A 12,039-nucleotide genomic window follows, 5' to 3' on the forward strand; every position below is an offset into this window, starting at 1 on the left:
CACAGTGGCCCCACTGGCCTCCATGACTGACTTCTGGACACCTGTTCCCTTGCCCAGCCACACTTCCCCTCATGGTTCCAAAACAAGACAAGCTCTGCCCTCCCTCTGGGGCTTTGCCCATGCAGACCCCTCTGCTGGGTGTTTTGGTGCTCAGGACACGTGGAACGAGGACTGCCAGGCTGGGACTCATCCACCATTGGGAGCCATCGAGATTTGTTGGAGGAAGGGACTTGCTCCTGGATACAGAGGATGTGTTTCTCCTGCATAGCTGATGCTGTGCAGAAAGTGGTGGGAATCCTGGGACAGTGGAATAGGAACAGGAGGAGTCTCCTTCAATGGACTTATCGTCAGTTTTCAAAATTTGTTAGGACATTCTAGTTGTTCGCTTTTCTATGCACAAATTAGAGTTAGCTCATCAATTTCTACAAAAGCTCTCATTGAGAATTTGAGATTGCATTGAATTTATCCACCAATTTGGGAAAACTGACATCCTAACAATATTGAATCTTCCAATCCATGAACATAGTATACATCTCCATGTATTTAGATCTTCTTTAATTTCTTTAAACAATACTTTGTATTCTTTCAATATACAGAAATTGCATATATTTTACTCAATTTATTTCATCGTTCCATGTTACTGTAGGTTATATCTTTAAAAAAACTGTTGACTTTCTAATTGCCCTGAGCCAATACATAGCACTGAAAAGGAATTTTGTCATTTGAACTAGTATCTTAACACTTTGCTAAACTCTTTTATTGTCTGTGAATAAAGACTACTTTACTTCTTACTTTATGAAGCGGGGGCTCTTATTTCCATTTCTTGCACTCATTGCCCTGGGAAGAACCTACAATATATTGTTGAATAGAAGTGGTAAGAGCAGCCATCCTTGCCTCATCTCTAATCCTAGGGAAGAAAGTTCTATGGCCTCTTGGACTGGCCTCTCCAAGCCCTAGGAGAAATTGTGAGCAGAAACTTTCTATTAAAACAGCCAAAGTCATGCCAGATACCTGTGTTCAGAGTTCACAAAGAGCTTCACGTCAGGACTGTTGTTACCTGTTTGTTATGTACGTTTCCATGGCTCTCTCACAATAATCTGATTGAGGGTTGATTACTCTCCTTTGCAGAACAGTAAAGTGAACACAGAGAGATTAAAGGGACTCAGTCAATTAGTGGCATAGATGGATTTGAACTCAGTTCTCTTGGACACAAGTCCTGTGGTCTTCCACATATACTAGGGGATTCATACCATTGATGAGAAGGCCGTCAATTTTAACATAATCAGAGGCTGAGTGTTATGAACTGAAAAATCATAAAATTAATAGGTTGAACCTAACCCCCAGTAGATCAGAATATGACTGTATTTGGAGATAGAGTCTTTAAAGAAGTAATTCAGCGATAATCAGGTCGTTACAGTGGGCCCTAATCCAACACATCTGGTATCATTATAAGAAGAGGAAATCTTTGTAAGAAGAGGAAAGACCATGTGAGAACACAGGGAGGAGACAGCTGTCTGCAAGCCCAGGAGAAAGGCCTCGGAAGGAACTAGCCCTGCTGACTTGTGGATCTCAGACTTCCAGCCTCCAGAACTGTGAGAAAATAATTCCTCACTTGTGTGGCTGGACCTCTTCATACTCGTTGTTGCTGTCTTTTTGTTCCTGAGGCTTGTGAAATCTGAGGAACGCATAGTTGAGCTCCTGTTCCTTTCTTGAGATGGGGCTCGCCCCAGCAGTGGCTGGGTGGTCTGAGGGGGAGTCTGTCCAGTACTGGTGCTGATGTGCCTGAATGGAAGGAAGAGAATGGATTGAGAGCTGGGCAACAGGGTCTGGGAGAGGGCAGCCAAGGACCAGAATGGGAGTGGGACAGATGGAACTTTGATCATTTACCCATTCATTTATTCAAAAATAGAATATTTAAGATTGCCCATCCTTGCTAAGTGTTTATATTTAACACCTTATATTTAAAAAGAAAAAATGCTGCAAGAGGATGCTATTATCGTATTCGTCTTACAAATAGTAAAACTAAGGCAGAGAGATTACATGCATTGCCCTGAAGACACACATCTCTGTACATGCCCCACTGAGCAAGGACTCACACACAGCTGTTTCTCGCTATAGTGCCATCCTCTGTTGGGGCCGTGTGCCAGGTGCTGTGTGCACAGTAATGAAGAAAGCAGACCCAGCCCTTGACACCATGCAGCTGGTGGTTTTCTAGGAGAAGCAGTTACTAAACAAATTGAAACCAAATACATTTCAAGTTCTCAACTTGAGATAGGAGATATTTTGAAATATAAAGCAGAGGCAGGGGAGCCACACCCAGTTTCCAGACAGGTCCTAGAAGATGGAGCAGATAGCAGGTCCTGCAGGAAAGATGGCAACAAACACCTTGCCCCTCTCTGCTCCCCGCCCTCCACACTCTCAGGCTACAGACCCATGAAATAGAAACCCTCAAACAGCAGCTCAGAGAGGCAAAGACAAACAGTTCTCAGATCAGGAGGAAAGGGCTTCACTGTTGAAGAGCAAATAGAAGAGAGGGAGAAGGCTGCCCAGAGTGAGCAAGATGAAAGCCAAGATGAAAGTCAATGACGCATCAGCTGTGCTAATCTACCATAGCCAAAACACAAGAAAGGAAGAAACGTGTCTGTGAATAATCACGGCCACAGTATTTGCATATGGACGAAACTCACCCATCAAAAAACAGAGACAGAGATTTTAATAGAAAATGTTTTCCAGCAAGATAGTTATTCAATGATTTCTTCCAGAATACTTATTTAGTATCTGAAGTGCGTTATGAGTCAGGCATTTCTCTAGGCCCTGGAGATGCAACAGGGAATAAAAAAACAACAGCAAACTTCCCTGGGGACTCACTCCCTGGAGGAGAAAATGTTTCTGATCAGCAGTAATGAGTCCTATGCACAGTATGTCCCAGGTGCTGTTTTAAGTACTCCTCACAGCTACACTATGACACAGGACCTCCTCATATTCTCATGTCACAGAAAGTAAACAGAAGTCAGAGAGAGAACATCATTTGTCCAGAGTCACACAGCTCATCAGTACAGAAAGGGGATTAGAATGCAGCCCATCTGGCTGTGGAGCACATGCTTTGAACCACTGGGCTCTGCTGACTTCAAGAGATAGTCATTAAAAAAAAGTTTACTGAAAATTTGAAAGTAAAGCAATGAAAGAGATATATCCTGATTCCTGACTCCCATGATTCTCATCCCCATGATTCCTGATGGCGACTGAGCACACCCTGAGGATTCCATTCCCCAAGATGGACCAGAGGAAACAATGTAGGGAATTAAATAAATTGAATTTAAAAAATGATTTTCTGTCTCCTTGTTCTACCACCAATGGAGAGAGGAGTTTTGAAATAATCAACCATAACTGTGGGTATGTCTACGGCTCCTTGACCCTCTTTCAGTTTTTGTTCATTTGTTTTGATGAATGATGCTCTGCTGCTGGGGGTATACGTGTTTAGGGTTTATATATCTTTAATGAAGTGACAGAAACCAGATATATAGAATAAATATTGCGTGGTTCCATTTATATGAAGTTCCAGAACAGACAAAATTAATCCATCGTGATAGAAATCAGTGATCCCTGGAAACCAGGGGTTGACTGGGAAGGGGAAGAAGGGAATTTTGGGGAGTGATGGAAATGTTCCATGTCTGGACTGGGGACATGGCTACAGGGTGTATCCATTTGTCAAAATTCATTTAACCATATACTTAAAATGGGTGCATTTTATTACGTGTGAAGTATACTTCACTAGATACAGTGTTGATATTAAATAAGCACAGAGATTTGAAAAATGCAAAATGGGGTGATAAATTCTCCTTGTAACCAGCGGGGCTGACATATACTAGGTTTGGGCCAGTACTCTTCACTGGTTGGTAATCAAGGCCAGAAGAAAAGGCTGATATTTCCAGGGGAATATGATCATCTGACAGGTGAGGCATAAATACTCCCAACAAACCAACTAGACTGCATACTTATCCCACCAGAAGAAGAAACATCAGAGCAATTGAGTCAATAATTTAAAATGACCACACATGGAACTCCAGGAGTATTGGACGTAAATATGGAAATGCCTAAAGGCCCTTCCCGAGGGGCATCCACCAGGGATAATGTTGAATGGAGCTCATGTCCCTTCACTCACCCTGGAGCCTGAGCCCTCGACTGAGTTCATGTTCATGGTGCTCTGCACTGGCTGGGCTGCCTTCTTCCTGCAGGTCTTCACTCTAAGGGAAGAGCCCCGGGCATTTCAGCCTGGTTATTTGGGGCATTGAGTAGGCAGACCATCCCCTACTCCCTGTAAAGATCATGGAAGTGCGGAATGAGGTAGGCGGAGGTAGGGCCCCACTCCATGTGCTCCCCCTAACCCAAGAGCTGGACCAGGGCTTGGAACAGACCCCATGCTTGGCCCTGTTGGTTACAGGCTGATTCATGCCACAAGTCAGCCTCCCTTCCCCAGCTCCTGGCTGTGCAACCAGTCCAGTTCCTCCAGCTCAGGTTTTCTGTGTCTGAGACCTTCTGCTGTTCCCACCCTAGGCATCTCCCTCTGTCCCTGGAGCCCACTCTCACCTGAAGATGAGAAAAAGGCAGAGAGAAAGCAGGGCCATGATGCCAGCTCCCCCGACCGCTCCCAGGAACACCCTGGCACTGGGTTCTGGTTTACCTGCAGATAATTTGAGTTTGTGTAGACTCCAACTCCAATACATGGCATCCTTCCAACTGGCCACTTCTCTCTGTGTGTGTTCTCTTAGCGTACCCACTCATCAAACAACACTCAGTCACTCTGCATTCCAGTGCCCTATTGAGCCTGGACCAGCCCCTTCTCCTGGCCACAGCGCTGAGGATCTTATGCCTCTAGCCACTCTGGTCCAGGCCTTAGGTTGCCTCTCCTGCAAGTTTCATCTCTCTGGAGCTGTTACGGGTTAAACTGTTTCCCACCCAAAGTTCCTGTGTTGAAATCCACTCCGCCTCACCCGTGGCTTATTCCTTGCCCCAGACCTCAGAATATGACCTTATTTGGAGATCTGGTCTTTACAGCGGTGATGGTTAAATGAGGTCATTAGGTTGGGCCCTGATCCAATATAACTCGTGTCCTCATTAAAAAGGGGGAATTTATACACAGACAGGGAGAACACCAAGTAATGATGAAGGCTGAGATCGAAGTGATGCTTATACAAGCCAAGACACACCAAAGATTGCCAGCAAACCACCAGAAGCTGGGGGAGAGGCCTGGAATAGATTCTCACAGCCTCAGATGGAACCAGCCCTGCTGATCCCTTGATCTCAGGCTTCTGGCCTCCAGAACTGTGAGATGATAAATCTCCATTTTTTAACCCTCTGTCTGAGGTACTTTGTTAGCGCAGCCCTAGGAAACTAAAATAAGGTTCCAGGCTCTTCATTCCCCAGGAGCCACCCCCTTGCAGACCTCTGACCTGGCAGCAGCAGGACAGTGGCTCTCTGGGCCCCGTGGACATTCGTGGCCTCACAGCTGACTCTGAGGCCAGAGCTGAGCCCCTCGTTGAGGCTCAGGGAGCTGTTGGCCCAGGGCCCAGAGGAGCTGGAGGTGATGATGAAGGAGGCGTTGCTTCTGTTCCCCTCCAGCAGAGCCTCCCCCAGCCGCCAGCGCAGGGAGGGGGCCGGCTGGGCTCGGGAGGAGCAGCCACAGTGCAGACCCTCGTCCTCCCAGGAGCAGGAGGGTCCCAGCAGCTGTTGGGTCTTTGGGGAGGGAGGAGGAGGTCAGCAGTGCCCTTGCCCTCCCCAGGACCCTCATTCTCTCAGGGTCCCCACACTCACAGAGCACAGAGAGGCTCACAGAGACAGTTTGGGAGCCCAGCGGGTGCCGAGCCAGGCAGGTGAAGTCTCCTCCTGTAGTCCCTGTCTGAGGCAGCTCCAGGACAGCGCTGGTGGAGATGGGGGTGGCGTTCAGGGCTGGGGACCCCTGGAACCAGCTCAGCTCTGCAGGGGGGTTGCTGTCAGCAACACAGAGCAGCCGCACAACCTGGCCCTCCAGGATGGGAAGATTCGAGGCATTTTGCAGGATCATGAGGGCTTTGGGGAGAGAGATGCAGAGAGAGAGACAAAGACATAGAGAGATGGAGTGAGTGAAGTTGGCATCTCTCTCCATGCTAACTCTGAGGAGGGGACCAGTAGAGTCAGTCCTCAGGCCTTCAGAAAAGGACCAGACGATTTCCCTGGAGCTGCTCAGAGTGTCTGGCTGATGGAGGACAGAGGGCTCAGGACAGGGAAATAGTGAACAGTTGATGGGCCAGCGAGGGGCCTGCAGAAGAAGGAAGAGATAAAACAACAGAGAGGAGGGAGAAGCAAGAGGGATGTGACGGCTTCCTTTAGATTTGGCTGGAGAAAGCTGTGGGTGAGGATAGGGTTAACTTCAGGGAGTTTGGATTTGTAGGGCTTTCCCCCTGTGCCCTCCCCATCCCGGACCTCAGTAGCTGGCTTCTCATTTACATCTCAGTTCCCAGACAATTGGAGCTCTACATCCAGCTAGACCCTACATCCATCCCAGCTCTGGAGAGAAGAGATTCTTTCCTACCTGTGCTGTTTCCTTGGGAGATGCTGATGGCCATGTTCTGTGGAGCATCTGGGACAGAAGGATGAGCAGCCTCAACATCCATGGAGATGGATGATGGAGACGGATGGATGGGCACTGGGCTTTTCTCCCCAGGAGCCATAGAAACAAGTAAATGGGGACCCCTTCTTGTTTGACTAATAGGACCCCAACATCAAGCCCTAGCCAAGCTCTGCATTGGCCCCATCCTGTCATGGACATGAGCATCCTGGCCCAGCACTCACAGGTGATGTTGAGCTGGATGGTCCTTTCCACAGTCACACCACTTGCAGGGAACTTCACTTGACAGGTGAGGCTGGTGCCGTGGTCCTGGGACTGTGGGGTGAGGGTGAGCACCGAGGAAAGGAGCGTTCTGGGGCCCAGAAAATTGAGGGCAGTTGATGTCCAGGAGAAGATGGGGAGTGTGCCCTGCTCACAGGCCCAGGGCACAGAGCAGGTAAGGTTGCTGGGGTGGCTGGACTTCAGGGGCACCGAGATAAGAATTTCAGGCCTGTGGGTCAGGGCTGGTGAGGAGAGAGAGAGGAGGTTGGGAGCCCTTGATGTATTTTCAGCCTGGCCTCAGGTCTTTTCACTACTGTCCCCACCCTACCACACCCTCAGGTGGAACAGAACCTTCATTTTTCTGTTTCCGGACTCTGGGGCTTTTCCCTGGTCCTCTGCCTTACCTGTTACATGCAGAGAGAGTGTCTTAGTTAGATACGGGTGTTTTGTGAAGGATTTCTCCATATGAAAGACGTAAGTCCCATTGTCCCCCCTGTTGACATCTCTGATGCTCAGGGAGCAGTTGTGGGCCTGGGTAACTCCAAGGAGGAAGAACCGGCCCTGGGTGCTCTCGTGGACCCTCCGTTCTGGTTTGTTTGTGGCCAATAGAAGATCACGGTTTCCAGACATCCCTTTCCGGAACCAAAACATGTGGAAGGGCCCATAGGTAGTCCTAGAGTAGGAAAATTTGCAGGGCACGAGGACACACAGGCCCTCCTGCACTGTCACGGACTCTGGTAGTTCCAGCGAGTAGATCTGACCGTGAACCGTGGGCACTGGGGAGAGAGACAAACTCAGCTTGGAGCTCCAGGGCCTCCCCAGATTGGGGTCCCCTCTCCCCTTGACCACTTACCTCCCCACAGCATGGGCAACAGCAGCAGCAACTGCAGTGACATTCTGTCCTCATGTCCTTGGACAGTCTGCCTTCTGGGATCCCTTTGAGAGAGAAGAGAAAGTCGCAGATGTTAGAGGGCAGAGGAAGCTTAGACAGGAAGCCTGTGGTAGGGGCCACAAGCCCAGAAGAGGAAACTTCAGAGTCACAGAGTCAGCTATGAGTGCCCATTTAAGATCACCCAGGCCCATTTCTGCATGTGACAGATGAACCCTGAAGCTCAGAGAGGCAAGGAGCTTGCCCAAGTAAGGCAGCAAGGAAGGATGAGAGACCTCCAAGTCCTGCCTCCTGGGCTCATGCACAATCAAATGCACTGGAGCAGCAGGTCCCAGCTGGCCAGCTCCCAGAGAGTCAAGAGCACATGGAGGGTGGCTTCCCTGTGAGGACAGCCAGGGAAAGCCTTTTTATTTACCTATGATCAGGCCTGAAAAATCAGATATAAGTTTTTATCTTTGGGCTGAACTCCTTCAGTGGGCCTATCCATAGACCTATCACCTCCTAGGAAGGTCACCCATCATGTAGGGCTGGTGTCATGACCTTGACCCTAACATATGGGTGGTTAGTTAGGAACAGGGTCAGGGCTTGGGGCCCAGGGCAGAGAGAAGCATCCTCTTACACAAGTCACTGACATAGCACTGTTTAGATTCCAAGATGATTGCACTTTAGGTGAGAACAGTGTGGATTTGGGGTATCTGGTACAAGCTGGAGAGGAGAGAAATACTCAGACCCCAGAGTTTGATCCTGGGGGCAACCTCCACATTGGCCTCCCCCTCCATCAGTTCCATGGTCCTGATCACCTCCCACATCCTCGAGATAAGAAGCAGGGGTGCTCCTTTCTCTGGGGTTCTCTCCTGAGGGCCCTTGGCTACTTGTCATCTTTAGAGACAGTGTCATATATTGGGAGTAATATTTCACATAATATTGCTTTATCCTAAAGTATTCCCAATTTCCCACATTGGAAAATCTGATGCTCAGAGCACTGTGGGCCCCTGGGTCCCCGAGGAGGTTGAGTTGGCCCCAGATTCTCTCTTCCAGGTTTTGGTAGGATCTGTGACCAGTGGGGGATTATGGCGTCTGTTGCCCACCTCCAGGATCTGGAGGTGGGTGTCAATTGGGCTAAAGTCGGTCCAGAAAATCCATGAGTTGGGTTGGAGAATGGGATAAGATGCACAAGTAGACCTTCCTTCGCCATCACTGACTGAATGTTACAGACTGTACCTGCACCATCCTTCAGGGACCACTGCAGGACACAGAGTCTCTGACTGCAGCCCCACCTGGAAGTCTCTGCCTCAGACCTGTTGCCCTCACAGTTGTGGCCACAGTGGCAGCAGCATCTCTGGGTTGCAGAGGATCATCTAGATTCCCTTGATACCATCTGATGAGCATCTCCCAGCTGGGAGATGGGGGTGACCCTGGGGTGGTCAGTGTGCTGGGGGCTCTTTCTGGGTTGAAATGTATGGTTTCTGCCCTAAACTTCTCCATTCAATAAGAATACCGCCCCCCTCTCAGGCCACTGCAAGGGAAGCGAAAGCTGAGCTCTTCTGGGACCACAGCAGGGTGGAGCCTTCCTCCTTCCTGCACCCTGAAATGCCACCAGTCACTTCCTGAAGACCAACCCCCACCTCCCTCAAGAGAGATGTGGAGTTTGACCATCTATTTTTCTCCAGATAGGTTCCTCAGAGCCTCTCTCATGGAGGCAGAGGAATGAGAGACCAAGAGTCTCATGGGACCAAATTCTTTCTGGATTGGACCCACTCCACTCCAGGGCTGGAGCAACCTGGAGGCCTTGGGAAGCGTTGGGTGAACTCTTGAATTCATCTGCAAGGAGAAAGCTTATGGACAGAGGCTGAGACTGGAGCCTGGAGCCCTGGCTCCTGTGCCAGACTTGGGTGAGTTGTTTGGGTTCAGGGTGAGACAAAACTTTTGACTGAGTGTTTGTTCCTCCTCACATTTCCTGTGATCCCTGCACATATATGTACAGAATATCTCTCCCCATCTTCTCCACAGATCCTCCAGCCTCCATAATTATCCTCCATGGGTTGACCACTAATTCCCCTCTCCTTACTGATCTCCCTTTTGTAGCTTCTAGGTCTCCCACTGACGGTGATCCATCTCTGATGTCACAGAACTCTTTTCCCAATCTCAGCAAGGTCCCTTGTGTGCCTAAACACTTTGAATGTCTTCCATCACTTCCAAAAACAATGCTTCATTCAGCCTCTTAATATTTCATTCCTTCATTTATCTGGTAGACATTGAGGCATATTTTTTTTTCCTGCTTTATCTCCCCAACCCCGCCCTGTACACAGTTGTATATCTTAGTTGCAGGTCCTTCTAGTTGTGGGATGTGGGACGCCGCCTCACCGTGGTCTGAGGAGTGGTGCCATGTCCGCGCCCAAGATCCAAACCCCGGGCTGCCCCAGCGGAGCGTGAGAACTTAACCACTCGGCCACGGAGCCGGCCCTGAGGCATAATTTTAAAAAAATTTTCAGGATTTGGCACAGAGGTAGAGATAGTAAAGGACCATAAGTCTTGTTCTCTGTCCTCCAGAGCTCCATTTGGGTACCAACCAGAGACTAAGTGAGAGAAAGAGAGGAAGAGCAGGAGAGGGTGGAGGACAGAGAGGGAGAGAGACAGAGATATAAGCATGTTGGGGAGAGAGGCCCTTCCTGTCTGTAAGAGGAGGAAGAGGGAAGATGGGGGATTTCCCCAGACAGGGAGGGATTTCTGAAGAGATTGGAGGTGGAGTCTGCCCTGAGAGGCAAGAAACCAAGGGTATGTGAGAAGACCCTCTCTCATGCAATGTAAGGCCTTATTTCCTGGAGGTGGGAAGCCTGCGAAGGGCTGACCTAGATTGAGAGGCCCCTATCCTGTTCACGTCCAGTCCTCAAGCCTCTGCCAATTCTCCCCTTTGGTTCTATCCACAGGAGGGGGCCTCTTTTCAGCCAAGACCCTGTCTGGCCCTTGGGGAGCCCCAGAAAGTAGAGGCGGCGCTGTCCGTGGTGCTGAAGCAGAATTGGGTCCCTAGTTTAGGAATAGCAAGTCTGTGTAGAGGGGTCTGACTAGAGAGGAACTGGATCTGGGCCTCAGGTCAGGAAAGCAAGTGAGTCAAAGGTAATGGACCGTCTACGAGGGAGAAAATCGGGAAGGGGCCTACCCTCTGGTCTGGAGGCTGGGCTTCCCCTGTGCCCCTTCTTCTTTACTCTCCGGAATGTCCAGTAGGCTCTGCCAAGCCATTGAACTGAAGCCAACAGCCGCCCATCTCTAAACTTCTTCTTACGTGAGAAAAGTAAAGCCCTATTTGTTAAAGTTCCTGAAAGTTGGCCTTTTTGTAACTTAGAACAAAACATTTCTAATTGATGCAATAAGTGGGGAGAGGAGATGATTCTTCCAATTGCTTTGCAAGTCAACACGACATTTTCGAAAAATGCCCTTACTCACTTAAATCTCCCGAGGGCACTTGAAAGTGCCTGATATAATTGACTTTTTTCACTTTTCCTAATTCAAGATTAGGAGAAATAGTTTTTACCCTTTATTTTGTATCGATAAACAACTTTTACCATCTATTTTTTTTAATTAACTGTAATCTTTCCTTGTGAATTTCTATTCAAAGCATTTACACACAGGGACCTTGGAGTTTTGCCTATCAACCTCTCTAAGGATATTAATCTCATCCTTATTATTTACCTTAGAGAATCATACATTTTGCCAACAGAATATGCATCCCTAAATTTCAAAGTTTAGGTTTCACTATTTTTGACCTTTATGTAAATGGCATCATATAGTACACATTTTTTTCTGGCTACTTCCACTCAATATTAGTTTAATTTTTTTATTGTAAAGTGTACAACATGCAGAAGAAGATACAAATGGCTAAGTGTGCAGCTCAGTGATTTATCACAAAGCAAATACAGTCAGTTCACAAAATAGAGTTTTGCCAGCTCCCAAAATGCCTCAACAGTCTACCCTCCCACCATCAGAACATGAGGCTTCTATTTCCTCCCATCTCTGTGGCCCTTGCTGTTTTCTGCCTTCTTGATTTTGCAGTCTGATGAGTCTGGAGTGCTGTCTTGTTTATGGTTGATTTTTTTTTTTCAACTACGGTGAGTGCGAACATCTCAACACGGACTTGTTTTCCATTCATGCTTCCACATTTGTGAAATAAATATTCATGCCATTTTGTTTATTTTTACATTGGCTTCTTTTCCTTTTTCTTGTTGATTTGTGGAAGTTTTTGTACATTCTAGTTGAAAAACTCTTGTGAGTTTAATAAAGGAAATGATTT

The 12,039-nt window shown here is 48.2% G+C and overlaps 1 protein-coding gene across 1 annotated transcript; it reads right to left on the bottom strand.

Annotated features, from left to right (window-relative positions):
* Nucleotides 1–538: 538 nt before the first annotated feature.
* LOC103540620 (sialic acid-binding Ig-like lectin 6) lies at nt 539–7,966 on the bottom strand. The gene is made up of 8 exons (XM_008507231.2): nt 7,719–7,966; nt 7,270–7,641; nt 6,829–7,107; nt 6,569–6,616; nt 5,812–6,066; nt 4,588–4,681; nt 4,163–4,244; nt 539–1,782 (listed from the first exon to the last, which is right to left on the bottom strand). Exons 1-8 carry the CDS (start codon nt 7,759–7,761, stop codon nt 1,609–1,611), a joined length of 1,347 nt encoding a protein of 448 aa, XP_008505453.1. The 5' UTR covers nt 7,762–7,966; the 3' UTR covers nt 539–1,608.
* Between the last annotated feature and the right edge of the window lie 4,073 nt (nt 7,967–12,039).

The sequence above is a fragment of the Equus przewalskii genome, chromosome 9, assembly GCF_037783145.1.
Source record: "Equus przewalskii isolate Varuska chromosome 9, EquPr2, whole genome shotgun sequence".
Classification (NCBI taxonomy): Eukaryota; Metazoa; Chordata; class Mammalia; order Perissodactyla; family Equidae; genus Equus; species Equus przewalskii.

What these genes read in the sequence shown, in the direction of transcription:
- LOC103540620 (XM_008507231.2), bottom strand. Translation starts at nt 7,761, where the DNA reads ATGTCACTGCAGTTGCTGCTGCTGTTGCCCATGCTGTGGGGAG. An exon ending in GTTGCCCATGCTGTGGGGAG is followed by an intron (nt 7,642 to 7,718) that starts GTAAGTGGTCAA and finishes CTCTCTCCCCAG; the next exon opens with TGCCCACGGTTCACGGTCAG. An exon ending in TGCCTTTTTCTCATCTTCAG is followed by an intron (nt 4,245 to 4,587) that starts GTGAGAGTGGGC and finishes CTCTTCCCTTAG; the next exon opens with AGTGAAGACCTGCAGGAAGA.